We start from the raw sequence: 27,917 nt of genomic DNA, 5'->3' as shown, positions 1-27,917 counted from the left end.
CAGTAGTATAAACTAATTATTTAGCGTTACCATGTAGATTTAATGTTTTCTTCAAACTATATGTAAATTAAGAATTAGAATTTGAAGTTTCCAAGATTGATTCTTGGAAGATTTTGGAGTTGCTCAAAAGTAAATTAAATGATATAATTTAAAATGTTAATAGATTTTTGATAAGGCTTAGATGAGCATAATAAATATTCCATATAAGCTCAATCTTACCTGTTTTCTTTCTTCCTTTCTGTTTTAAATTTCTTCTCCCACTTAAAACAAACCATGTCTCCTTTTTGCTTTACTTCTAAAAATCTGCAGGATGGACATGTTGAAGTGGCACGTTTACTTTTGGATAGTGGTGCTCAAGTAAACATGCCTGCAGATTCGTTTGAGTCTCCATTGACCTTAGCTGCCTGTGGAGGACATGTTGAATTGGCAGCTCTGCTTATTGAGAGGGGAGCAAATCTGGAAGAAGTCAATGATGAAGGTTACACTCCTTTAATGGAAGCTGCTCGAGAAGGACATGAAGAGATGGTGGCGTTACTCTTAGCACAAGGTAAAGCAGTTTTACTGCTTGGGGGGATAAAAACAGTTTCTGTCGAATTTATTTTTTGGCAGTATGTAGTTTATTACAGCTAGAGTTGTTTTTGGCATTGATGATAAAACGAATTCTGAATACCCTGGAAAGAGCCACAGAAAACAGAAAAGATAGAAATAATACAAGTCAGGGCACTAGATTCTTTAGAAGTCTCTTGTGATTATTTTTATCTATTTCTGTTCTTTTTTAAGGAGCAAATATTAATGCCCAGACAGAAGAAACTCAAGAAACTGCTCTTACCTTGGCTTGCTGTGGAGGGTTTTCTGAAGTTGCAGACTTCCTGATTAAGGCAGGGGCTGATATAGAACTTGGCTGCTCCACACCTCTCATGGAAGCTTCTCAGGAGGGACACCTGGAGTTGGTTAAATATTTGCTGACTGCTGGTATGTGGCTTTAAAATACCTTATAGGACAAAGGAGAATACAGATAATACTTAACTTAATTATGGAATATAAAAAAGTTGAACTCATGGAAGTAGAGATTGGAATGGTTCCTGCCAGAGTCTGAGGGCAAAACAAGAGGGTAGGGGGTAGGTGTGTGGAAGGTGAGGTGCTGGTAAGAGAGTAGTTTTTCAGTTAGGAGAAATAAATATGAGAGATCTGGTGCATAGCATGATAACTATAGGTAACATTAAATGTGTATTTCAGAGTTGCTAAAATGGATGGTACGTTCTACTTTAGAATGTCTGTGTTCAACTCCTGGTACCATTTTCAGTTTCAGCTTCCTGGTGGTGCACACTGTTGGAGGTTGTGGATGATGATTTGAATCATTGGGCCCTACCATCCATGTGGGAGAGCCAGGTCGAATTCTGGGCTCTCAAGTTTTAGCGTGGCTGAGCCCTAGCCATGAGCATTTGGGGAGTGAATTGGTAGATGGAAGATAAATATTAGAACTGTTTATATGAGATGAAATTTGTTACCTTTATATAATTTTTTTAATTTTTAAGAAAAAATTTACCTATTTACTTATTTCAAAGGGTGACATAGAGAAGAAAGGGAAAGCCTGGCATTGGGTGAGTGAAAGAAGAGGGAGGGGTACAGCATGCACTCATTCACTCCCCAGATAGCCTCTATAGCCAAAGCCAGGAACCAAGAACTCCATCTGCGTTTCCCACATAAATGGGCAGGGATCCTCAGCTATTTGGGCCTTCCGAGGCACATTAACATGATGTTGTATCAGAAGTGAAGTGGCCAAGGCTCAAAGTCCAATATGGGATGCTGGCATTGCAGGCCGCTGTTTAACTTGCTGCACCACTGTGTTGGCCCCAGTTGGAAAACATCTGTGTTTCAGACAGTGGAAAAAAAATAATAGTAATAATGATAAGGAAGTGAAGCGAGAAGTATGATAATTATGTTAATTAGGCTGATGTAATCTATGTGCGGTAGATGCTTATTTTGTGATACACTGTATTCCTAAGACATGTGAGAAGTCTTTATAAAGTTTATGAAATACAAAAAGATAAAGCAGGATGTACTTCTTCTTGAAACGACTTATTTATTTAACTTGAAAGAGTGAAGAGGAGAGACAGAGAATTTTAATTTGCTCGTTTACTGCCCTGCTGATTGCAGTGGCCATTGCTGGCTCTGGTTGTTGCTGGTGTTTGGGGAGTGAATCAGTGGATGGAAGATCTGTCTGCCTGCCTTTTTTTAAGCAATTATTTTTATTTGAAAGACAGAGTTACCAAAGAAGGAGAGAGATAGAGATTTTACATCCACTAGTTCACTCTCCAAGTGGCCACAAGAGCCAGAGCTGAGCTGTTTGAAAATCAGGAACCAGGAGATTCTTTCTGGTCTCTCGTGTAGGCACGGAGGCCCGAGGACCTGCTCTCCCAGGCCCATAAGGAGAGCTAGATCGAGAAGTATAACAGCCAGAGCTTGAACCTGTACTCACAAGGGATGCCAGCACTACAAAAGGACAGTTAGTATGCTAAGCCACTGTGGCCCAGGGTGTTAACATTTTGACCAGCATTTAATACAGTGGTTAGGGCACCCTGTTCAACATCATAAAGAGTATCTGGCTACTCCTGATTCTAACTTCCTGCTTAAGATGACTCCTAGGAGGCAGCAATGTTGGCTCAATTATTTAGGTTTTTCTCTCTTGGGAGACCTGGATTGAGTTCCTGTTTCCAGCTTTAGTCCACTGGCCCTTGTGGGCATCTAGAAATCTAAATTAGTGGACGGCAGCTCAGCCTCTACCTCACATACAAAAATGATAATGTGAATTTTTCCTTAACTTTGAATCCCCATTGTATGCATTTGTCAATTAAAAATAGGTAAAAATTTTAAATGCCATTTGAAAAGGCATTTATAATATATGCTTTTTCTTTTTTTAAAGATTTACTTATTTTTATTGGAAAGGCAGATTTACAGAGAGAAAGACAAAGATCTCTGTCCACTGGTTCACTCCCCAAGTGGCCACAACGGCCAGAGCTGCGCCCAAGGCTTTGGGCTGTTCTCAACTGCTTTCCCAGGCCACAAGCAGGGAGCTGGATGAGAAGCGGGGCTGTTGGGATTAGAACCAGTGCCCATATGGGATCCTGGTGCGTGCAAAGTGAGGACTTTAACCACTAGGCCATTGCGCCAGGCCTGTTTTTTTATTTTTTGTTTTTTTAAGATTTATTTATTTTACTTGGAATGTCAGATTTAGCAGAGTGAAGGAGACAAAGAGAGAAAGATTTTCCATTAGCTGGGTCACTTCCCAGGTGTCTATAATGGCTGGAGCTGAGCTGATCTGAAGCCAGGTCTTTTGCAGGGTCCCAAGGTTTTGGGCCATCCTCTACTGCTTTCCCAGGCTACAAGCAGGGATCTGGATGGGAAGTGGAGCAGCCTGGACGCAATCCAGCACCCATATGGGATCCCTGTGGTTGCAAGGCAAGGATTTAGCCACTGAACCATTGTGCCATGCCCTGTAGTGTTTTAACATTGTTTTATAATTAGCTTTTTCACCTTTACAGAAGTTAGAAGATAGCTGTATAATTTAGCTATTCCTAAATCTCTAAAAATCATCCTTGTATTTTTAAGACTTGTTCATTTCAATTGAAAGAATGACAGAGCAAGAGGGAGAAGCACAGTTAACTTACATCTGCTAGTTTGTTCTCCAAATGCCTCAATTTCCAGGGCCAGACTGATGTTAAGAGCTAGGAATTCCAATCAGATAGCTACTTGGGTGACAGGAACTTAAGTACTAGCGCCATCATCTGCTGCATCCCAGTCACTACAGCAGGAACCTAGCGAGGAAGAGTAGATGGGATCCAGGCACTTAGACATGGGACACCAGTGTCCTAAACAAGCCCTGCTGTACCATCATGCCTATCTGACCTTTCAAAAAAGTTAATTTTAAGTAAGATTTTTAAAGAATTTTCTTAGTATTGTTAATGTTTACTTAGTGACTATAAATTTCTCATTCAGTTGTCTCCATTAATGGTGTGTTACTTCGGGGAGAGAGAAAGTAGTTTTTTTTATTAATCTTTGTTAGTAAGAAGGGAAATGGGGGGCCTGGCACAGTAGCCTAGTGGCTAAAGTCCTCACTTTGCATGCACTGGGATCCCATATGCACGCCGGTTCTAATCCCAGCAGCCCTGTTTCCCATCCAGCTCCCTGCTTGTATCCTGGGAAAGCAGCTGAGAACAGCCCAAAGCCTTGGGATCCTGCACCCATGTGGGAGACCTGGAGGAAGCTCCTGGCTCCTGGCTTTGGATTGGCGCAGCACCAGCCGTTGCTGTCACTTAGGGAGTAAATCATCGGACGGAAGATCTTCCTCTCTGTCTCTCCTATACTCTATATATCTCTGACTTTGCAATAAAAATAAATATTTTTTAAAATGAAAAAGAAGTATATTTAAACAAAACTTAGAATACTTAAAGTGCAGTATCATGTTTTCACATTTAGATTTCTTCAGTTTTCACCAGATTGTAAAATTGAAGTAATATAGTTGAACAGTTCACAAAGTAAATATATGATTCTTTTTTTGCTAGGTGCTAATGTGCATGCCACAACAGCAACAGGAGACACAGCCTTAACCTATGCTTGTGAAAATGGACACACAGATGTTGCAGATGTTTTACTTCAAGCAGGGGCTGATTTAGTAAGATACTTTAAATATTTTTGTATAAATGTTAATATATTCATCACTGACAATACATCAGTGGACGTCATTAGCTTGCATATTTTATATAAAGTAACTTTAGAAGGCTTGGCTCTTTGTCTCAGTTGCATTTTGTTAAACATATTTGAAAATACTTAATGTTTATATTTATGACTTATGCACAACATTCCATCTAGTTGCACTTAACTGTTGAATTTTTAATTTGTTTTTCATTCTTTACCATTGTAAGTACTGTTGGATTAATAACTTTCTGTGTCTGTTTTTTTAATTATTTCACACTGATTTAAAATTTTAAAAATATATTTCCTATTTCGTGCTTTTGCTGTCTATTGAAAGATGTTTCCATTTTATAACTTCAAGCTGTATTATAGGCTAGAAGAAAGAAAAAAATCCCTTATGAAAAGCAGGGCAATATCAAAGCAAGCAGATCAATCTCTTGTCTGATAGAAAATTACCAATGATTTTTATTAGCCTTTCCTTCCAAGGCAATACTTCTTTCTTGTCCTCTAATCTTTGCTGCCATTTCTTAGTGCCTGTTTTGAGCTGTAGTATTTTCCCCACTGGTTTTCAGATAGTAGACTATCCATCCCCACTGTGTGGAGTGGGCATAGATTTTATTCCTGGTATTGTAAATTGTATTGTTGAGGTTTAGATTGCTGATTCGTAAAATGTGCTTTTCTGTGTGATTGTAAATGGAATTAAAAAGCTTCTGTTTGCATTTCTTTAAAATATTCTGTACCAGAATGAGATAGGATATTATTATTTTTATTATTATTATTATTTATTATTTAGAAGTATTTTATGTCACAATTTGGTTTTGTTATTTCCTGGGTTGGAACTGAGAAGTTTTAGGACCTTTTTTCTCAGAGTATGGTAGACATAATTTAAAAATTGATTTAAAAAGAACATTAAAATTTTTCTTAGTTATTGCTTTTTAAAAATTGGTAGCCAGAACTCATGATAGATTTCAGTGTTTTCAAGCAGGTCTTCAAAATTTTTGCATGTTCTCATTTCATATTTAAAGTACTCATTTGAAACTTCATTTTATCTAGTTTAAAATGTTTTAGAATTTAAAATATCTGTTTCTAGTTAGCACATTGATTAAATTTTGTATATTAGAGAATAATGGGAAATAGGTTTTAATTTGGTTCATAATATTATCTAACTTCTAAAAATATGTAAGTGTGAATAATAAAATTGTTTTAATTAAAAGTTTTGGACTAGTTTAGTATTTTTAATAAGGACGCTATAAGTGTTATTTTTGAAAATAAAAAAAAATTAAATGAAATATAAACTTGCCCATTAATTCCAGAGTTTTTTGAAAGGTCTTCCTCATTAATATGCTGAATCATTTTAACTGTTGTCTCACTATATAGCCTTAAACAAATGAGTTAATCCATGTCTTCCTGTTATGTGCACTTACTGTTATTACAACAATGGGAATCACTGTATATTGAAATAAAAGTTATTCCTTTTCATTTATTTTCCTTTTTCTGCCTAGCCTTTGTTTACCAGGCCCAGGATATTTTGTTTTGTTTTTTAAAGAGTTTGGTATAATTATAGCTATAATATTGTATAAGCCAGTTGTAATAAAGTTCTTATTAAAGACATTTCTGCATTTGTAATGCATATTAAGATTTTATTTTACTAATTTGAAAATCTTTTTTTTTTTTTTTGAGTTAGAGAAATCTTTGATCTGCTAGTTTACTTCCCAAATGGCCACAGTGGCTGAAACTGGGCCAGGCTAAAGCTAGGAGCTTCAACCTGCATGTGGGTCTCCCATGTTGGGTGGCAGGGTCCAAATAATTGGACCATGTTCTACTGCTGTCTGAGGCACAATAGCAGAGAGCTGGATCAAAAGTGGAGGAGCTGGAAGTTAAATTGATGCTCACATGGGAGGCTGGCATTGCATATGGCAGTTTAATTTGCTGAACTGCTGGACTGGCCTCTACATGCAGTCTAAAAAATATTTCTTTAGAAGGTCTTTGGAAACTACTTACTCATACTTCTCTGAAAATAATTTTCTCAGTGTCTATAAAATTATTACTGAACTACTTGAGCAGAAATAACAAATAAATGCCACTTTAAAATTGAAATTGATCAATTCCCTTAGTATTTTTCAGTCACTGCTCTGGTGTCCTGTGTTACTATAATGATTACTGATCAGTTACTGATCTTTAGAATTTTAGTGCTACATACTTGTAATTTTTATAGTTTACTTCAGTCAAAGCAATTGTAGCTTGAGTTATTTACCACAGTCATTTCATTAGTTCCTTTATTATTAAAAGTTAATGTTCCAGGTCGAGAACTTGATTTGATATGCTAACTGTTCAACAGTATAATTCGGGTTATAAAGCACTGTTCTGCTTTGTTCTTTTACTTGCTTTTAATTTTGACTCACTTTGATGTTCTTATTTTCCTATTCCACACCCAACAATTTTGTTTTCCACTAAATACAGCTTGTTGATGAAATATGACTCATCCTGGCAGGGTTTCAAAAGCCCTAATGATAGCATGAATAGTCATTTTTGTTTAGATGGCAGCATTATGTTGACTAACATGTTAGAGGTGATTTCAGTATTAAAACTTTGATATATTTGTTAAGATAGAAGAAGTATTTGTCATCTGTAGAATTTCCTTCACATGTATTTGTCAATAAAGCTGAAGTTGGAGTGGAAGAAAAAGCAATATTAAAATCAGGTAAATAAATATTCCTTCCTTGCTTACGGTTCCTTGGCCTGTCTTTCATTTCTAAGTGAATATATTACAGTAGTTTTGATCAGTAGGTTCTGAACTCAGAGTATTTCCCCTAATAAACAGCTAAAATAGATGTAAGAGAAGGTAAATGCATTCCAGTTATATATTCACATAAAGAGGTTTTGTGTTCTAGTTTACCATTTCATAGGTCTGCATTACTATGTAAAAGCAAATCTACTAAAAGGAGGAAATGCTTGTCAAAAGGTAATTCTATATCTGATAGCAAATTTAATGAATAACAAAGAGTACACTTTGTTTAGAAAGCAATGCCACTGAACATTAGAAATGGCACCTAAAGTTTCACATGGCTATCAAATCACTGATTTGTAAGCAAAATTTGCCTCACTATTTTGATCTGTAAAATTAAATGTTATTTTCTGGACTATTTTATCAAGGCCATGTAAATATTATTAATTTAGGATTTGGAAGGGAAACAGCATGGAGTAGCAATAAGTGCCTCTTCCGGTTCTGGAAATGTGAAAGTTGGAATGTTTTGGGGAAAAAAATTATTTATCTGAAAGGCAGAGTTACAGAGAGGTAGAGACAAAGATTTTCCAACTACTGGTTTACTTTCCAAATGGCTACAGTGGCCAGGAATGAGCTAGGCCAAAAGAAGGAGCCAGAAACTTCATCCAGGTCTCCCGGATGGATGCATGGTCCAAGGTCTTGGGGCCATCTTGGCAATTTTCCCAGACACACTATCAGAGAGCAGACAGAATGTCAACCAGCACCCATATGTGCAGGTGCAGGATGTCAGCTAGCACCCATATGGGTAAGTGGTGTCTTTTTCCGCTACGCTTGGGCACCACCCTCAAAAACTGGATTCTATTTTTAGTGTTGATGAGAATATTGTTTAAATTCTTTAGTCTTATTTTTCTTTCCCCGCTCTCCTTTTCCTTTCTTAAGAAGGACTTTGGAACATCTTCTTTAATGACATAGTTAGATCCAAGTCTGTAATATCTGTAAGAACAAGTTAATTCAGCCTGTTTGGGATTATTAAGTGTATGAGATGATTTTGAGTGCTTTGTTAGCTAAGAGATGTGTAAAGTGCCATGCTATCTCAAGGAAAATTAATCTTTAAGATATAAATTAATATAATGAAGCCAAGTGTTAACGTCAATTTTTCCCTTCAAATCTTTGTACTTAGCTATATGATGAATTCCCCAAACACCTTATTTTAGGGATTATTATAGTGAGCTGTTAACAGATTCAGGATTCAGGATTTTAAGTTTAATTGAAATGTGGTGGGGCAGAAAGAAAAAGAGTGCATGTAATAATTATATCTTGCAACTACTGGTTTACTCCCCATATACTCATAAACATGATTAGATTGCTTCTCCTTTCATTTCTGGAATTACTTGATTTTGATTTTCTAACCTGAATATAGTCTCTTAGTTTACTTTATCACTGTTCCCAAAGGATAGGCAAAATTGAAAACAGAAATAACTACTCTTTGGAAGACTGTTCAAGCATCATTTATAAACTGGGAATTTTGAAATGTTTTGTTAATTTCTGCAACAAATTGATTTAAAAACATTTCGCCCAGAAGAATAAAAAGAAGGGGAACATTTGTTTCATGCACCTTCCTGCATACCTTGACCTCCCCATTGTAATTGGAGGCTCACATAGGTGCACAACCTTCTCAGCTATATAAACAATACTAAAATAAAATAGAAAATTTAAAAATTATCTTTTAAAATTATTTAAATTTCCTTTTGTTTGAAGAACAAAGAGAAAGATAGAGAGCCTTATCTGCTAGTCAACTCCATAAATGCCTGCGATAGCTGGAACCAAACCTAGGAGGTGGGAATTCAGTACATTTCCCTTGTGAGTGGCATGAATCCATTCACTTGAGCCATCATTGCTGCTTCCCAAGGTCTTCATTAGTAGGAAGCTAGAATCAGGACCCTGGTATTGAACTCACATACTCTAATGAGAACCCGAGGTTTTAATGTACATCTTAACCAGATGGCTAAAAAGCCCTTCTCCAGTTAGATTTTTTTAATCAAATATTCAGATAGTGTTAGTTGTCTCAATTCAGAAAGACAAGGAGATTGTTTCTTCTATCTACCACAGGAATTTCATGCATTACTTTACCATTGTGATAGGTGGTAGTTTGATTTCTTTTTCTTTTGTTTTCACTTAAGAAATGCAATTTTAATTGTACAAAATTTACATTTGTTATACCTAAAGGCAGAAGGTCTTTGATTAACCCTTTTTTTTTTTTGAGATTTTTATGAAAAGTAAATATTTCCTAATATATTCTCAGATAATACAATTTTTTGGGTGATTGTTTCCTTGCAGAGCTGCCATTTGGATACTTTTAGAACAGCTTTCATCATGCAGTGACTTCATAATGCCTCACAGAATGCGGACACAAAGATTAGCATTTTCCATGGCAGGAATGCATGGGCTTTTTTCCTTTCCTTCATTGCTCTTTACTTTTAACAGTTTTTTGCATGGAAGGTGTAGATAGTAGGTATTTACTCAAAGGGAGTGCTATCGAGCTGTTTATCATTCTATTATCATTTATCATTATATTGTTATAGGAGTGATTGATGGAAAGAATGATAGCCCTGGCACTTTCCACCCAGGGAAGCAGTGTTCACAAAACAACTTGGATTCATACTTAATAAAAATGCATCTTTTTGTTGTTGTTGTTTAGTTTTCAGAAATTTTTATTTGGAATTTGTATTCTTTTTTTCATTTTTATTATATTTTTGACAATCTTTACATAGTTAATTAGGGTAAAAAATTTCAAGGGCTATAGGAAAGTGGGTAAGACTATTATTTCCATATTGTTTCCTTCATGTATCTAAGGTAAAGGGGGATATTGAAGGAGAAGCTGCACCCAGTTTCCCACCCACCCCAGGTCCTGGATGTGGGGCATGCTCTGAGATTCTTGCTCAAGTGGAAAAATGCATCTTTAAGTCAATGAATATACTTCAGTATTTGTACTGAGTTCTGTTGCAATCTCCTCTGACGTCCCATAGGGATTGGTTCCAACCACCGACACAAGACAGTCAGTGTAGCAATAACCCATCATAGACAATCATGGTTGAAATGCAATCTGGTCAATATTTGCAACAGATACCGCTGGCATTAGAATGGTTAAGCCTGACAGGTTGGAAGACTGACTCTGCAGGGGGAAACAGACCTGGTCACTGCAAGGCAGGACTGGGACAAACACAAACCCCAGAAGAGCAAGCATTCAGCCAGTGCAAACCCAGGTTTCACACCACCAGTTGTTTACCTTTGCATATACATATAATATTTCCACATTATATTTAAGTAGATTCATTGTTTACCTTGATAATCTTTCATTTATAGCTTCTTAATTCCTGAGTTTCTTCATTTGACTCATCTTTTGGCTGACTGATGTTGGTATTTTGAGTTTTCTATTCTCCTCAAAAAAATTTATAGGTATTTGCATTTTTTAAAATATGGTATGTTTTGTTTATTAGTAAATAATCCTGTATAAAATTATTGAATCACTTGTTTTCTCAATTCTAAATCCCCAGCCTATACAAAGTAACATAAAATCCTTTCATTACACTTAAATATCTGTGATTTTTCAAAATGTGGTTAGTTTTTCCAGGAAAAGATTGAACATTTTCTCTGAAGATTTTAGGTCATCAGTTTATTAAAAAAATTAAAAAGACATTATTTTCATTGTATTTGAAAGGCAGAGAATGAGAAACAGCAGAAATCTTCCTTCTCTGGGTTCACTCACCAGATGCCTGTGTATCCTGGACTGAGTCTGTCTAAATCCAGGAGCCCAGAGCTCAATGTGGATCCCTGTCTTACTTGGCAGACCTGGATGGAGTTTAGATTCCTGACTTCAGCCAAGTCAAAGCCCTGGCCATTATGGCTATTTGGCGAGTGAAATGAGCAGGTGGAACATCTCTGGTTTTTTGCCTCTTAAATAGAAAAATCTTTTATAAAAATGTAAACAATAAGTTTTAATCTTACAGAGAGCTAGTTTTCTATTTGCAGTTAACACACTGTTTTCTAATCCATGGAACATTTATAAAAATTATACATGTTTTATGGCACCAAAACCTAAGAAATCCCAAAACTCCTGTTCATTTGAGCTACATTCTCTGATCTGTTGCTTTAAAATTACAAGTCAATTGTAGCATATTCTTTTAATCTGACACATTTAGAAACTTAATAAAAATAATTTGTGGGCTTAATGGTAATCCCAGCTTAAAAAAAAAAACAAAATGGACACCAAATTACTATAAAAATGCTACATGTAATACTTGTTGAGATTATAACTAAAGAGGTTCTTAAATGGAAAAATTTATAATTTTACACATTAAAAAGAAAAGTAAAGCTGTTTATAACAGCACAGCAAAGGAAAGTTATACAGATAAAAGGAAAAGGTAATTCAATAGAAATTAGCAGAAAAAGGAGGGGTTGAAAAATAAGAATTGGGGCTGGCACTGTAGTGTAGCTGCTAAAACTGCCATCTATGGCACCATCAGCTTGAGTCCTAGCTGCCCCGCTTCTGGTCTACCTCCCTGCTAATGTGCCTGGGAAGGCACTGGAAGATGGCCTGAGTGCTTGGGCCCCCCTGCACCCTTGTGGGAGACCTGGAAGAAGCTTCTGGCTTCAGGCTTCAGATCAGCCAAGCACCAATCATTATGACTAGTTGGAGAGTGAACCAGTTTATGGAAGATCTCTCTGTCTCTCTCTCTAAATCTGCCTTTCAAATAAATCTTAAAAAGAAATTAAGGGTTAACAGTAACAAGCTGACTTGTAGGGACAGGCATTGTGAGGTAATGAGTTTAGGTTACCACTTGGGAAGCCTGTGTCTCTTGTTTGAGCGTGTGTTAGAATCTCAGGCACTCTGGGCTTCTGCTAGCACAGCTGGGAGACAACAGATGGTGGCCAGAATACTTGAGTCCCCAGAATCCTCTTGAGTGATTTAGATGGATTTCTTGGCCTTCTGGCTGTTGCTGGCTTTTTGGAGCTTGAACCAGCTAATAAAAGATTGGTTTCTTCCTCTCTTGTCATTCTGTCTTCCAGATAAATAAGCTTTAAAAATGATGTTATTAGAGAAAAGGACACAAACAATGGAAACTTCAATGAGTTATAGCTTTAATGTAGACGAAAATCATGTCCAATCAAATTTGAATACTCAAATCTTATTTTTTCTATAAATATATAAATTACCAAATTTATAGTAAGAATCTCAACAAAGCATTAACTATACTACAAATCAGATTCATAGTTTAAAATTACTCATCATTAAAGGTAAGGAGTACACATAAAAATATAAATGAATTTCACCAAATGTACAAGAAATGGTTAATTTTTGTATTCCCCCAAACACAGAAAAAACATTCAACTGCCCAGTTTCTCAGTTTGTAGCCCTGGACAGTTACTTTGTGTGTTTTCGAAGGAAAATATTGTTTCACATCCTGAAATTGCGTTGGTCTTGATATTATGCAAATTGAACAAATACTGTATGAATAAATCCAATACTTCTAAGTAATATACACAAAAGAAGGCTTAATCATCAGATTTTTTGGAAAAGTTATTTCTGGTGGGATATACATTTTTATTTTTAGGACTTAAAATATTTAAGTTCATTATGAAGTTGTGGCATGTCTTTACCATTTTCTCAAACATTACTGAAAACTAAAGGAATGGATAGGCAAGAAAATAGTAAAGTAAGTGACCTTCACCCTTTATTTCAGGAATTTTGTTGGTATGTTGAATTTTGAAACTTGGTGAGAAACTTGACACTGTGTTCTTTATTTTAACAGTTATGATAGTATTTCAAACAATTAAAAGTTGCTTTAAAAAGTTAACTCTAAAGCAGAACCTTCAAAACCTTTTGTGTTTGCCATTATTCATAGACCCTAGCTCTAGTGATAGGTGTTAATGCAAGGATGAAGAGAAAGAGAAAAATTAAAGGTGGCATCAGTATTTCCTAAATCATGTTCTAATAATTTATTACCATTTACACATGTTTTACTCGAGTTTAGCTACTACTGATTTCTTGTTTAACTTTTCTTTCTTTTGTTTACTAGTAGAAAGTAAAAACTTCAAACCTCAGTACTGTACTGTGAGGGAAGATTTGAGAGATGAATTATGCTTAGGTTCCTGCTTGGTAAACAATATTCAGTCACTTTCTTGTTTTAGGAATTAAGTGTTAAATGAGTGCAAAAATGGATATGATTGACTCCTAGAACTTACTGTTACTGTGGAAAAGATACATTAAGTAAATACTTAAAGTCATGATTGCAGCTTATAAAAGAGATATTCCTGGAACTTCAATTCAGTAAGACTGATCTAATCATTTGACTTTAGAACTGTAGTATAAAAACAGTTTAGTAGGGATGCGTTACACAGAAAAAAAAAAAAAAGCCAGCATAAGATGGGGCAGCAGGTAGCAGATGGTTTGAGAATAACAAGTTGCTAAAAGGGTAGTTTAGTTCCAGGCAATGGTTGATTGTAATGATAGTTTGGAAATAAAGTTGGGTGAAAAAACAAAACAAAGAATTTTTTTAGGTCTTTCTAAGGTCTCAGAGTATATCCCACTTTGTTTGAAATAAATTGCCAGAATGTTAGATTTGTCTCCATTTAAATGTAAGCTCAAAATCTGTTCCTGCACATCTATTTTATATATTATTTACTGTTATTCTATTCTGCTGCAACTTAGAGTTAATAGATTTTTGTCTAATGTAACAATTGGAGGTCAAAATATGAATTAATTTTTGTAAGCAGTTGAACACTGTGCTATCAAGATTTAAAATAAGAATACCGCTTTTAGGGAGGGTTCCTGTCACTGTGCTGCAGTTTAAAATCCCCATTACATTAGTATTCTGTTTTTATTATGATTTTTCCTGAATTACAGATAAGAAATAGTTATGAAAATATACTGAATTGTATTTGTTGGCAACACACCTATTTGTTTTAGGAAACATGTAAGTTTCTTTTGAATAACATTCTGTGATTTAGACCACAGAATTGAAAGGGAAAGGTCTTTGTCTAAGTCCAGGTTTATCCTCAGGTGGAAGTCCCAGGAATAGCCGGAAAACACTAATTCTGATCCTAGCCAGTGCAGATTAGTGGCTGTAATGGGCCAGCAAGGGAGAACAACTGTTTTTAAATTGACTGTGGAAATCAAAGGGTTTTTTTTCAGTTAATTAAAAAAATAGAACGAATTAAAGCCTTATGTAACAACTACTCATCAAATGTTCTTGATAACAAAACAGAAATTCATGTTTGTTTACATAGTGAAAGAAAAACTAGATGAGAGAACTTTTCATAGCAGTGAAGTATCTGCTACATTTTAACATCTATTGTGAATGCCACAAGAGTTCACAATTGTCCCAGCTGACAGTACTACTCATTTTAGTGGTTTTTTGATATGAGTCTTTTTTTTATAAATCACTTTTTTTTTAAAGATTTATTTTTATTACAAAGTCAGATATACAGAGAGAGGAGGAGAGACAGAGAGGAAGATTTTCCGTCCGATGATTCACTCCCCAAGTGAGCCGCAACGGGCCAGTGCATGCCGATCTGAAGCCGGGAACCAGGAACCTCTTCCAGGTCTCCCACACTGGTGCAGGGTCCCAAGGCATTGGGCCGTCCTCGACTGCTTTCCCAGGCCACAAGCAGGGAGCTGGATGGGAAGTGGAGCTGCCGGGATTAGAACCAGCGCCCATATGGGATCCCGGGGCGGATTCAAGGCGAGGACTTTAGCCACTAGGCCACGCCTCCGGGCCCTGATATGAGTCTTTATAAGGCTGTTTTGTCATCCATTCCTCTTGCTGGCAAACCTCAAGAAAAAATAAAAACTTCTGCTGTTATAAGACTGCATCTTTTTTACCATTGAATATGCCTATTGATACATATTTTTCTTTAACAGCTAAAATACCATAGTTTTTTCAATCTGTTGGCAGGGCCTTTTGGCTTCTGATATTGGATCTCAATTCTAATCATCAGGATTAAGGTTCCTTTTTTTGTTTGTTTGTTTGTAGTTCTGAAAAATAGGGAAATATCTTTTTAGCCTTAGAGTTGGAAATACACAGTCTTACTTCTGTTGAGAAGTAGACAAAACATTAGTGTATTATCTTAACTAGTAATTGTTTGGTGTACAAACCAGAACCTGTTCATAAAAGGCATGCCATGTCCTGTGACTGAAATGAATCCTGGATTGGAAGAGTTAAGATAGGTAGCAGAAGTGGTTAAAAGTTTGTTGCTTTTCCTATCAAAAGTACTATTTCCGTTGACTCTTATGGAGTTTTTTCTGTTTCCTTAACAGGAGCATGAATCTGAAGGTGGACGAACCCCTTTGATGAAAGCTGCACGAGCTGGTCATTTGTGTACTGTGCAGTTTCTAATTAGCAAAGGTAAGGAAAATACAGTTCATTTCTCAGAGGCTATGATTTCTAGAAAGAAAAAAAGAAAAATCCTAAACAGTTGCATTTTGTTTTAATGCTCCTTTTTGTAAAAGTATTCTACTCTAATGTTTTGTTGGTTTAGTCAATTATTCATAGAATCTGTGAGGTAAGGGAATTTTATTGATTTTTGAGTTTTAAGTTTCTATCAACAAAACAGCAGGTGATTGCACCCTAAAATTGGGAATGAAATATAAAATCTCTAGCTGTCCCTAAGTAAATGTTCAACAATTAATGGTATACGTTTCTTTGGGATGTGGGGGTGAGAAGCGCAGAGAAAGTCTGCTATGGTGATACTTGTGGTACAGCTGAGTATCTTTGTGCCCTGTTTATTTTTATATTCCTCTAAAAAACAAGTAATAAAAAATATATATTTAGCAAATAAGTTCAATTGATATATGAAGAATTAGTTGAGTCTGTTTACTATAGAAAAGGGAAATGAAGCTATGCCCATTTTAGGTCAGGGTGTATAAATCTGCTATACTTTTAGGTCAGAGATGCTGATATAAAGAGTATATTTGGTTGAGCCTAGCACTTTGTATAGTGTCAGAAGTTCTCTGTACCTGATGAAGAACAGTAGGATAGTTTGGTAAAATTGAAGAAAGATCTACTCTGGTGGAATTATGTTTCAAATACAAAATATTGTATCTGTATTCTGTTAGAAATCTGACATTTTATGATGTTTAAAATTGTATTTAAAACAGCTGAAGGAATAGATGCCATGGCGTAAGAAACTAAGCTCTCACCTGCAAAATTGTCATCCCATATATGTTTGTGTCCTGACTACTCCACTTGCAATGCAGCTCCCTGGTTATGGCCTAAGAAGGTAGTAGAAGATGGCCCATAGCCTTGGGAGTCTGCACCCACGTGGGAGATCCAGAGGAAGCTCCTGGCTCCTGGGTTCAGATCAGCTCAGTCCTGTCTATTATGGCCCTTTGGGGAGTAAACCAGTAGATTGAAGATGTCTGTCTCACGGTCTTTCCTTTTGTCCCTCTCTGTAAATCTACCTTTCCAATAAAAATAAATAGATATTTTAAAAATATGTAAATTTTCATCTTTTAGTTATATTTATTTTCTTCAATTGAATAAGATAAGTTGATTGGTTATTGTGTTACATTTTTGTTGTCAAGTAAGGTATATGTTTCTGCAAAATGTTATAATAACCTTTCTAGGTTTAGGGTAATTACTAAATAATGCCACCATCTGGTTTTGTTGTTAACAACTTTAAAAACCTATTTACTCTAGCCAAGAAGAGATAAATAAATGAGTAAGCTTTTGAGTTTTGTTTTTTAAAGACAGATTTATTTTTTTAGTTGAAAATCAAAGTTACAGAGAGAGGGAAGGAAAGACAGAGCCATTCTATCCATTGTCTCATTCCCCAAATGGCCATTGAGGACAGTGCTAAGCCGAAGCCAGGACCTGAAACCTAGAGCTTCTTCTGGGGCTCACACTTGGTGCAAGGCACCCCGAGAACTTGAGCCATCTTCAGCTGCTTTCCCAAGCACATCAGCAGAGAGCTTTCAGGGAAGTGGAGCAGTCAGGAAAGCAATTGGTGCCCACATAGGATGATGCACCATGGGTGGTAGGTTTATCCGTTATGACACAGTGCCAGCCCCCTTTTTAAACTCTCTAATGCCTCTTTACTACAGAGGACACCTAATCTAAACATACCCAACCGCAGACCTGCTAAAAACATAATCAGGCTTGTCTGGAATATAAATACATCGATTATAATCTTTCTAAATTCATGGTAATTGCTAAATAATGCCACCATCTAGTTTTATTGTTAACAATTTAAAAAGTAATCTCATGTTGCTTGTGTAAGAATGTTCTTTGCTATGCCCTATACTTTACAAAATGTACTCTGAAAGTTAGGATTATTTACATCTGAATGTTTTCTGAAAGGTAAATAATTTAAAATAGTTATTTTGCCTATTGCCTTATTTTTCCATTACACAGATCAATGAAATTAGTGAAGATGGAGGAATGAGTATTCATATAATGTTAATTATCTAAATGAAAATTCTAAAATTATAGCAGGTAGCAGTACTGAAAATCAATTCCTTCTTCCATGGGGCAGAAATCATTTATCAAAACAGAAAGAACAGATTGTACATTAATTTTTTTCCAGATAATATTGTGCAAAGATATTGAACAACTTACTAAATATCCTTTCAGATTATTTAATTGGAAAAGCCTCTGTCTTCTGTGCATATTCATGTCCTTCTGTCTTTTAAAATACATAACATATAAAGAATTATGTATCTCTTAAATACTGGTTTTGAAGACATATTGTCTCTATTTTCAGATATGGGTGTATGGCACTTTTTAAGTCAAAAATTTCTTTGAAGTATTTTAAGAGTTACCTACCATTGTGTTATTAGATACTTATGTTAACCTGGATATATTTCACTTAGTCTTCTACATTTTTCCATTTAAAAAGTGATAGTGAATGAATGAACTACAACTGCCTGCAGCAATATGGATGAGTCTCACAAATATAATATTAAGCGAAGGAAGCCAGTACAAAAAAATACATTGTATGACTTCATTCATATAAAATTCAAAAACTAAAACCAATTTGAATGCCAGGGTAATAGTTACTCTCGGGGGGAGGTAGTACCTGAAAGGGGGCACCAGATGGAACTTTTCGGATGTGGATGCTGTTCATGCCTTAATCTGGGTGCTGGTTTCACAGGTGTGTTTACTTTATGAAAAATTTTGAATTATAACCTTATGATTCGTGTGCTTTCATAATCTGTTATACTTCTAGTATATCTTTAAAATGATAGTGGGGGGCCTGGCGCTGTGGTCTAGTGGCTAAAGTCCTCGCCTTGAACGCACCGGGATCCCATATGGGCGCCGGTTCTAATCCCGGCAGCTCCACTTCCCATCCAGCTCCCTGCTTGTGGCCTGGGAAAGCAGTTGAGGACGGCCCAAAGCTTTGGGACCCTGCACCTGTGTGGGAGACCTGGAAAGAAGTTTCTGGTACCCGGCTTCGGATAGGCACAGCACCAGCCATTGCAGTCACTTGGGGAGTGAATCATAAGGATGGAAGATCTTCCTCTCTGTCTCTCCTCCTCTCTGTATATCTGAGTTTGTAATAAGAATAAAATAAAAAAAAATCTTTAAAAAAGAAAAAGAATGATCTGGGAGCTGGCTTGATTTCACCCTTTGCTTAAGATTGCTGTTTATTTTTTCTTTAAAGGTGCCAATGTGAATAGGGCTACAACCAATAATGATCATACCGTCGTGTCGTTGGCATGTGCAGGAGGCCACCTGGCAGTGGTTGAGCTGCTGTTGGCTCATGGGGCTGACCCTACTCATCGACTCAAGGTATACTACTGTAAAATAAGTAATATATGTTATTATGGAAACATATGGTGCTTACGCCTCAAATGTTTGACTTATGGAAGCTGCTAAGAAACTAAATTTGTATATAAATTAACTTATAAGAAGAAATTATAAAGAGTTAATTATGATGTCAAACTTTTCTCAGGATGGCTCTACAATGCTCATTGAAGCAGCAAAGGGTGGTCACACCAATGTTGTTTCTTACCTGTTGGATTATCCAAATAATGTTTTGTCAGTTCCTACTCCAGATGTGTCTCAGCTTACTTCACCTTCTCAAGATCAATCTCAGGTAAAGTAAAATAGAGCTTATTTATTAAAATTTATTCAAGATACATTGAGTGTTTATTGTCTCAATTACTGAGAATAGGGTTTTTAGACACCATTTAATGTGAAACTAAAGTATAAGTAATCCAAGTCATTATCTTACTACAAGTAGGTTTGTACAAGTAGGTTCTTCGTTTTTTTTAATGAGGTTTTTGAATGTCATCTTGAGCCAAGAGAATTTTCCCCTTAATATCTCCCAGGAGAGTTTTATGTATCTTTGCTTCATGATGCTGACTTTTGTCCAACCAAGAAAATACACTTACCCAGAATGCATGCTCCAAAAATTTTTTGAAGTATCTATAATGATGTAGAGTTCACCAAGAGTATTAAGTTTTCTTTTCCAAAGAATTATTATATACCCTAATTCAGGATGTGTTGGGTTTCATTGTTCTTTTCACCCATGTAAAATGAACAAGAGTAAGTTGGCAAGTAAATACCAACTATTTGACTTGTACTCTAAGGTATAATTGGGACCAACAAATATCAAGATCGTTAGCAAAAGTGTAAATTAATTCCATTTAGCCTAACATAGTCACTGCTTATAGACTGATTATGTCAGCCTGGTAAATATTTTCAGAAATTATTTCTTGCTTTTGTAAACCTTAAGGAATAAAATAAAAATAGTGGAATATGATAAAAATAAAAAACAGTGCCACTGTTTTATTTGTGAGTCTTTGTTTTCTTCCTTCATCTGACATGGTTTTTTCTGGGTTGACTTTTTAGGTTCCACGTGTACCAATGCATACACTTGCCATGGTTGTACCTCCACAGGAACCCGACAGAACTTTGCAGGAGAATTCTCCTGCCCTTTTAGGAGTACAGAAAGGTTAGTTATACTTAATTATTTTCCTTAAAATATGTTTCAGCATTATTAAAAATCTGCCTTAACTTAAATGGCACACTAATACTACATAGTTTTTAATTAGTTGAGGTAGGTAATTCTCACAGATTAAATATTCTTAGACTTCTTGAAATAAAAAAGATATAAATAGAATAGTCTTACTGTTTTGCTGTGAATATATCACTAATTGCAGTTTAAATCTAACAGTTGAAAAATTAGGCAAACCTAGTCACTGATTATATTAAAGTAGCAGAAATTTGTTGGACATTTTTTTCATTTTGTACTTTTTTAGCCAAAAAATAGAGTAAAATGATGAACAAAAGTTTATTTGCTCTCTATTGAAATCTTTGTAGCACTGATTTCATTTAAATTCAGTTTGACTTGTGTGATGCTAAAGAGAGTAGAGTAAGGTCTGTCAATATGTGATCCTGGACGAATAGCTGTCGTACAATCTATATAAATTAGCTCTAAATGACTACCAAGAGGATCAGTTTTAGAGCTCTGATATTTTTCTCCTTTTTTTATTTGTAGATATAAAGTGCTTTTCATCATAATCATTTGTAATTATAATTTCTTCTGTAAATGAAGAAAATAGGTAATATATAGGATTTTTATGCTCCATAAAAATAAATGTATGAACACAGTTCATTCAGTATATAGTAATCAGATTCCTGAACAATGAAGTCACAGTGAGGTATTTTTTGGTAACTTTAATGCTGTGATTTCTTAAAGAAATAGTTATAGGTAATTGTTATAACAACAAACTTCTTTCAAATTATCTAGTTTTAGTAATTAAACTATTAAGGGCCTTTGCCAAGGATTACTTAGATTGTAAAGTAATAATTTCATGTATGAAACACTTATAGTCTTTCTAACTTCGGCTGATCCTCACAACTTGCCATTAGATACTTAGCCATTCAGGCTTTTGCTGCTTTTTTTTAAGTCTTAACATTTTAATCTGAGCATTATAACCAGTTGATAGCCATTATTAAAATATTTAAAAGAAGATAACCACAATTTTTTTTTTAATTCTGTTTGGCCAAACCCTATGGCTTGGGAAATTTTACACTAAGAGAAATTGTTTTTAAAAAATTAACATAGAGTCACAAAATAGCAAAAGAATATGCTACACAAAATATGTGTAGAGAGAAAATGAAACATTGCAGTATGTAAATAAACTGAAATGTACAGGCAATGATTTTAAGTTGATTCTCAATTGGGTATATTTTGCCTTGCTGTGTGTCTTCTTTGGATTATCTACTCATTTTCTTCTCTTCAGTGTTTTATTACTTATTGTGTAGCGTAGAAATGAACTCACCTAAGGAATTTTTCGTTTTTTAAAATTACTGAGGAAGAAAAAAAATGTTTGTATCTGGACAATCGGGCATTTGCTATTGCCCAGATTTCAACTGGCATTGCCAACCTAACATTTATGCATGATCATACATGATGTTAAGATGTTGTTTTAATACAAGCTGTACATATCATAGAATATTTGGGGGCTATTGAGTTAGGAAAGACTAATAGATGATGTAAGAGCCTACACTGAATTGCCAGGATCAGGAAAAAACCCTATCTTACTCTGAGTGGGGAATGAAATGAGATAGGCAGGTGGTATACTTAGTCACAAATTGGAAGCCATACTTTCCCCACCCTGTGTAATACTGTCTCCCTGTCAGTGAAATGGCCCTTACACCAGGAAGTACCCGGCCTCACCTATGACTTGAGGATAGTAATATGACCATTTCCCTTTCCAGGCTCAGATGCCAGGCAATGTGGAGGGGCTCTCTCTTTCCACAGACATAAAATAGAAACATCTCTGTCCCACCATGCCCATTCTGTCCCTGAATATGGCACATGTGTGTCTGTGATTTCTGCACCTTTTACATAAAGTTTATCAAAAAAGGGTGAGGGGTGGATCACAGTAAAGAAAAAAAAACTTGTTTTAAATCATTAAAGGTATAGTATACTTTTAAAATCTTTTTTAAATATCTAGCTGTGTTGAGTGATGAGATGGCTGTTTGATGATTTTGTTTTGTGTCTTCTAAGTTCATATACTACTTCTCTATCGTATATACAATAAGGAATAGGTGGATTCATATTCTTCAGGACTGTCTTGCTCTCCTAGCAATGATCTTTTCAAGTTCTTCCATTTTACTTTTGTTTGTTTCAAACAAAGAAATCTTTATTATTTGTATTTCCATTCATGCAGAGATCTGCATCTCTGGTGTGCATTTGACTGCTTCATTGAAGAAAAATGCTATTCTTTAATGGTCCATGTGTACCATTTTCTTTTTTTTTAAGATTTAGTTATTTTATTGGAAAGGAAGATTTACAGAGAGAAAGAGAGACAGAGAGGGAAAGATCTTCCATCTGCTGGTTCACTCCCCAAATGGCCACCACAGCCAGAACTGAGCCAATCCAAAGCCAGGAGCCAGGAGCTTCTTCTGGATCTCCCACAAGGGTACAGGGTCCCAAGGCTTTGTTTTGTCCATCCTCGACTGCCCTCCCAGGCCACAAGCAGGGAGCTGGATGGGAAATGGAAAGGCCCTTATACGAATTGGCACCCATATGGTATACAATGCTTGAAGGTGAAGGATGAGCCAGTTGAGTCAATGCACTGGCCCCATGTGTACCATTTTTTAGGTGCTTTTTTTTTTTTTTTAAGATTTCCTGGGGGGGGTGTCTCTCCCTTTCTCATTTCCGGAGGCACCCCACCTACCGACTTTGTCTTGAGAGGTGCTTTTGCCTTCCCTCTTCTTTCCCCACTCACTGGTCACTTAAATAAACTTTACTGTCTGTAAAAAAAAAAATTACTGGTAAGGTGATGTTAAAGAGGAGAGGCAGAGAAAGAGGAAACTCTTTCACCAGTGACTTCACTCCTAATGGCCATACTAGCCAGGACTGAGCCAATTCAAAGCCAGGAGCCAAGAGCTTTGTCTGGTTCTCCCATGGGCCAAAGCACTTGGACCATCGTTTATTACTCTCTAGAAACACTAGCATGGGACTGGATTGGAAAAGGAGTAGCCGGAACTAAAATGGGTGCCCATGTTGGATACTAGCAGTGCACATGGCTGCTATAATTTGTATACAGCAAACCTTTACAGAGACAGAGAGGGAAAGAGAGAGACAAAGAAATCCCTCGCAGTGGTTCACTCCCCAGATGTCTGCAACAGCCAGAGCTCTGCTAGGAGCCAGAGGCTTCTTCCAGGTCTCCTATGTATGTGCAGGGATCCAAGGACTTGAGCCATCATCTGCTGCTTCCCCCAGGCACAAGCAACTAGATTGAAAGTGAAACCAGGGGGTGAGGAGACCGGCACGGTAGCCTACTGGCTGAAGTCCTTGCCTTGCACGCACTGGAATCCCATATGGGTGCCGGTTCTGATCCCGGCAGGCCCTGGTTCTCATCCAGCTCCCTGCTTGTGGACTGGGGACGAGGACGGCCCAAAGCCTTGGGACCCTGCACCCACATGGGAAACCCGGAAGATGCTCCTGGCTGCAGGCTTTGATCAGCTCAGCTCTGGCCATTTCAGCCATTTGGGGAGTGAATCATTGGGTGGAAGATCTTCCTCTCTGTGTATCTGACTTTCCAATAAAAAATAAATAAATCTTAAAAAAGAAAAAAGTGAAACAGGGGGCCTGGCACGGTAACATAGCTTTGCACAACCAGGATTCCATATGGGCACTGGTTTGTGTCTCAGATGCTCCATGTCCCTTCCACCTCCCTGCTTGCGGCCTGCGTAAGCAGTAGAGGACGGCCCAAAGGTTTGAAACCCTCGACCCATGTGGGAGACCCAGAAGAAGCTTCTGACCCCTGGCTTTGGATTGTCTTGGGTCCAGCCTTTGCAGCCATTTGGGGAATGAGCCATTGGACGGAAGATGTTTCTCTCTGTATCTGCTTGTTTCTGTAAATCTGACTTTCCAAGAAAAATAAATAAATCTTATTAAAAAAAAAAAAAAGTGAAGCGGGGGGCCAGCACCATGCCCCAACAGACTAACTCTCTACCTTCATATCCCATATGGGTGCTGATTCCTCTCTAGCTCCTATTGTGCCACTTCCCGTCCAGGTCTCTGCTTATGGCCTGGGAGAGCAGTGGAGGGTAGCCCAAAGCCTTGGGAACCTGCATCTGCCTGTGAGACTTGAAAGAAGCTTCTGGCTACTGGCTACTGGCTTGGGTGGGCTCAGCTTCAGGCATTGTGTTCATTTGGGGAGTAAACCAGCCGATGAAAGATCTTTCCCTCTCTGTAAATCTTCCTTTCCAATAAAAATAAATAAATCTTTTTAACTGTTGATTGCAAACACTTATATCATTTAGGACACAGAGCTCTTATCCACTGGATCACTATCCAAGTGCTCCCAGTGACCTGGGCCCAGCTGTCCTAGGTGCTAAACCTCAAATGGGAAACTCAGTCCAAGTCTCTCACATGGTGGCAGGAATTCAATCTCTTGAACCATGACTGCTGCCTCCTAGGGTTGGTGTTAGGAAAGTGAGACCAGGAGCAGGACCTGATTTTCAGAGCTTGGCACCCCAAAATGGGACATAGGAGTCCAACCTCTAGGCCAGATATCTACCCCAACTATTACCTTTTTGCATTTTACTGTCATTCTGGAAGAGAAGACGAATTTTGATCTGTAAATTGTGTTTTACAGTTAATCTGCTACAAAGAATTGAAATAATGACAGGATAAACAAAACACATCTAAGTATCTTGAGAAATAATTTATTTTCTCTCAATATCTGCTTATTTTATTGGTCTTCCTTTTGACTGTTGTCACTTCCATATACTATTGAAACCATATACTGTTGTTACTTCCATATACTATTGGAACGTCAAATGTAGAAGGCAGTGCTTTGTCATCATGGATTCTTTTTTAATCTTTCCCCTTTTATCTCTCTCCCATTCTACTACTCCCATAATTAGTTGTTCTGAACATGTTTGATGAGGATAGCCTTTTGTTTTACAAGTTCTTATAAAGTGTTTACTACTGTGTGTACATTTTTAACTAGCATAAATGGTGCTATGCTGTAAATGACCTTTTGTTTTCCTTTTTTTAACTCAGCACTGTGTTTGATACTTGTCCCTGTGTCTACCTCTGCATATATAGTACTGAAACATAGTACTTTACCTCTTAAATCCTGCATGTTTTACCTGTTCTTTTTCCCAATGGTGAATGGGTAACCATGTTTTTCTTAAACTGCTCACCTCTAGAAAAAGCGCTGTGATGAAAATCTTTGTATAGTGTGAGAATATCTTTGGATTATTTTCTTCCTCTTAGACTGTAAGCTCCACTTGGGCAGGGTTTATCTTACTTGTCTGTGTATGGTCCAACATGCCTTAAGTTTTATTGCCTGTTAATTGTTACTGGACACTTAAAAAAATGGACTTCAGGTCTTTTAAAAATTTTACTTGAATGGCAGAATCAGAAGAGATGAAGGTCTTCCATCTGTTCCAACTGGCCGCCAGGGCTGGGATTTGGCTAGATGGAAGCTCATTCCCTATCTCCCATGTGGTTTCAGAGAGCAAATGAGCCATTCTATCCTGCTTTTCCTAGATCATTCCCAGGGAGCTAGATTGGAAATGAAGCAGCCAAGACACTCAAACTGCTTCCCACATGGGATGCCAGCATCATAGGCTGCAGCTTAACTTGCTATACCACTGAGCTGGCCCTGGATGTAATATCTCATGGAAGTAGTGAATCTATTCCTGTCTGACATTTTGCTCAGATAATTATATAAAATTGCATATAGACACCACTCTTGACTAAAGTATATTTGTAGGGAATAATTACACCTCTTAAGTGACTACAGTAATATATATATATATATATGTATATATATATATATTTTAAAGATCTATTTTTTCACTACAAAGTCAGACATACAGAGAGGAGGAGAGACAGAGAGAAAGATCCTCTGTTCGATGAGTCACTCCCCAAGTGAGCCGCAACGGGCCGGTGCTGTGCCTATCCGAAGCCGGAAACCAGGAACCTCTTCCAGGTCTCCCACACGGGTGCAGTGTCCCAGTGCTCTGGGCCGTCCTCGACTGCTTTCCCAGGCCACAAGCAGGGAGCTGGATGGGAAGTGGAGCTGCCGGGACCAGAACCGGCGCCCATATGGGATCCCGGCGCATTCAAGGCGAGGACCCCAGCCGCCAGGCCACGCAGCCGGGCCCACTACAATAATATATTAACTGATCTTACCTGGATAAAAGACAGTATCCAGGACAAGGATGAGGAATGTCTGATCTGTGTGCTGAATAATGCCCATGGAATTATTTTATCTGGCCCTGCCAAGGCAACCACAGATGGGACTCAAAATTCAATAAATGCCTAGCAACTAATTATTTTAAGTTGATAATTTTGGTTTTTATTTTGGTTTGGTTTGTTTTTTTTTAGATTTATTTATTATTTTTATTGGAATGTCAGCTTTACAGAGAGAAGGAGAGACAGAGAGGAAAGATCTTCCATCCACTGATTCAATCCCCAAGTGACCACAAATGGCTGGGGCTGAGCTGATCCAAAGCTAGGAGCCAGAAGCTTCTTCTGGGTCTCCCACATGGGTGCAGGGTCCCAAGGCCTTGGGACATCCTCAACTGCTTACCCAGGCCACAAGCAGGGATCTGGATGGGAAGTGGAGCAGCTGGAATTAGAACTAGCACCCATATGGGATCCCGGCAAATGCAGGGCAAGGACTTTAGCTATATTGCGCCAGACCCAGTTGATAATTTTGTATGAATGGTGTTATATATATTCTAATGGCTTTTGGCAGGAAAAAAAGGTGTTAAACACCTGACTTTAGAGGGAAATCATAAGACTTTTTGGATTTCTGTTGACTTGCAGAGTTCTGAGATTGTTAAGTAGATGCAGCATTGAGCCAGGGGAAGTTGAAGTTGCCATTGCAGATGCCAAGACCAACCAACTATTTTAATAAATTGACAATTATATTTCTTTTTATAATAATATGTTACATTTGGTTGAGCTTCATTTAATTTTGAGATCTCTTTTTTTCTTCATTGATTTTGTCCCCAGCCTTATTAACCTGTCAGATACTTTGTTTCCTTTGAGCTTGCTACATTGTATAATTTTATTTTATTTTTTTTTAAAGATTTTTGTTTATTTATTACAAAGTCAGATATACAGAGAGGAGGAGAGACAGAGAGGAAGATCCTCCGTCCGATGATCCGCTCCCCAAGTGAGCCGCAACGGGCCGGTGAGTGCCCATCCAAAGCCAGGAACCAGGATCCTCCTCCGGGTCTCCCACACGGGTGCAGGGCCCCAATGCACTGGGCCGCCCTCGACTGCTTTCCCAGGCCACAAGCAGGGAGCTGGATGGGAAGTGGAGCTGCCGGTTCCAGAACCGGCACCCATTTGGGATCCTGGGGCCTTCAAGGCGAGGACTTCAGCCGCCAGGCCACGCCGCCGGGCCCTATAATTTTATTTTAAAACTTAGTAAATTGTCATATTATTCATATATCTTGACCAGAATGATCATGTTTTCATATATCTTGACCACACTTCAGAAAAATAC

The 27,917-nt window shown here is 37.2% G+C and overlaps 1 protein-coding gene across 11 annotated transcripts in view; it reads left to right on the top strand.

Moving 5' to 3' along the window:
• The window catches only part of ANKHD1 (ankyrin repeat and KH domain containing 1), a 117,591-nt gene that overhangs the window by 47,857 nt on the left and 41,817 nt on the right, over nt 1-27,917 (top strand). For all 11 annotated transcript variants that reach the window (XM_058677231.1, XM_058677232.1, XM_058677227.1 and 8 more), the window contains 7 exons: nt 310-547; nt 781-972; nt 4,563-4,672; nt 15,735-15,822; nt 19,079-19,206; nt 19,370-19,513; nt 20,272-20,374. In XM_058677231.1, the coding sequence (XP_058533214.1) occupies nt 310-547; nt 781-972; nt 4,563-4,672; nt 15,735-15,822; nt 19,079-19,206; nt 19,370-19,513; nt 20,272-20,374 (1,003 nt within the window). The remainder of the gene's footprint in view (nt 1-309; nt 548-780; nt 973-4,562; nt 4,673-15,734; nt 15,823-19,078; nt 19,207-19,369; nt 19,514-20,271; nt 20,375-27,917) is intronic.

The sequence above is a fragment of the Ochotona princeps genome, chromosome 19 (assembly GCF_030435755.1).
Source record: "Ochotona princeps isolate mOchPri1 chromosome 19, mOchPri1.hap1, whole genome shotgun sequence".
Classification (NCBI taxonomy): domain Eukaryota; kingdom Metazoa; phylum Chordata; class Mammalia; order Lagomorpha; family Ochotonidae; genus Ochotona; species Ochotona princeps.
This window is presented reverse-complemented; position numbering and strand designations above follow the sequence as displayed.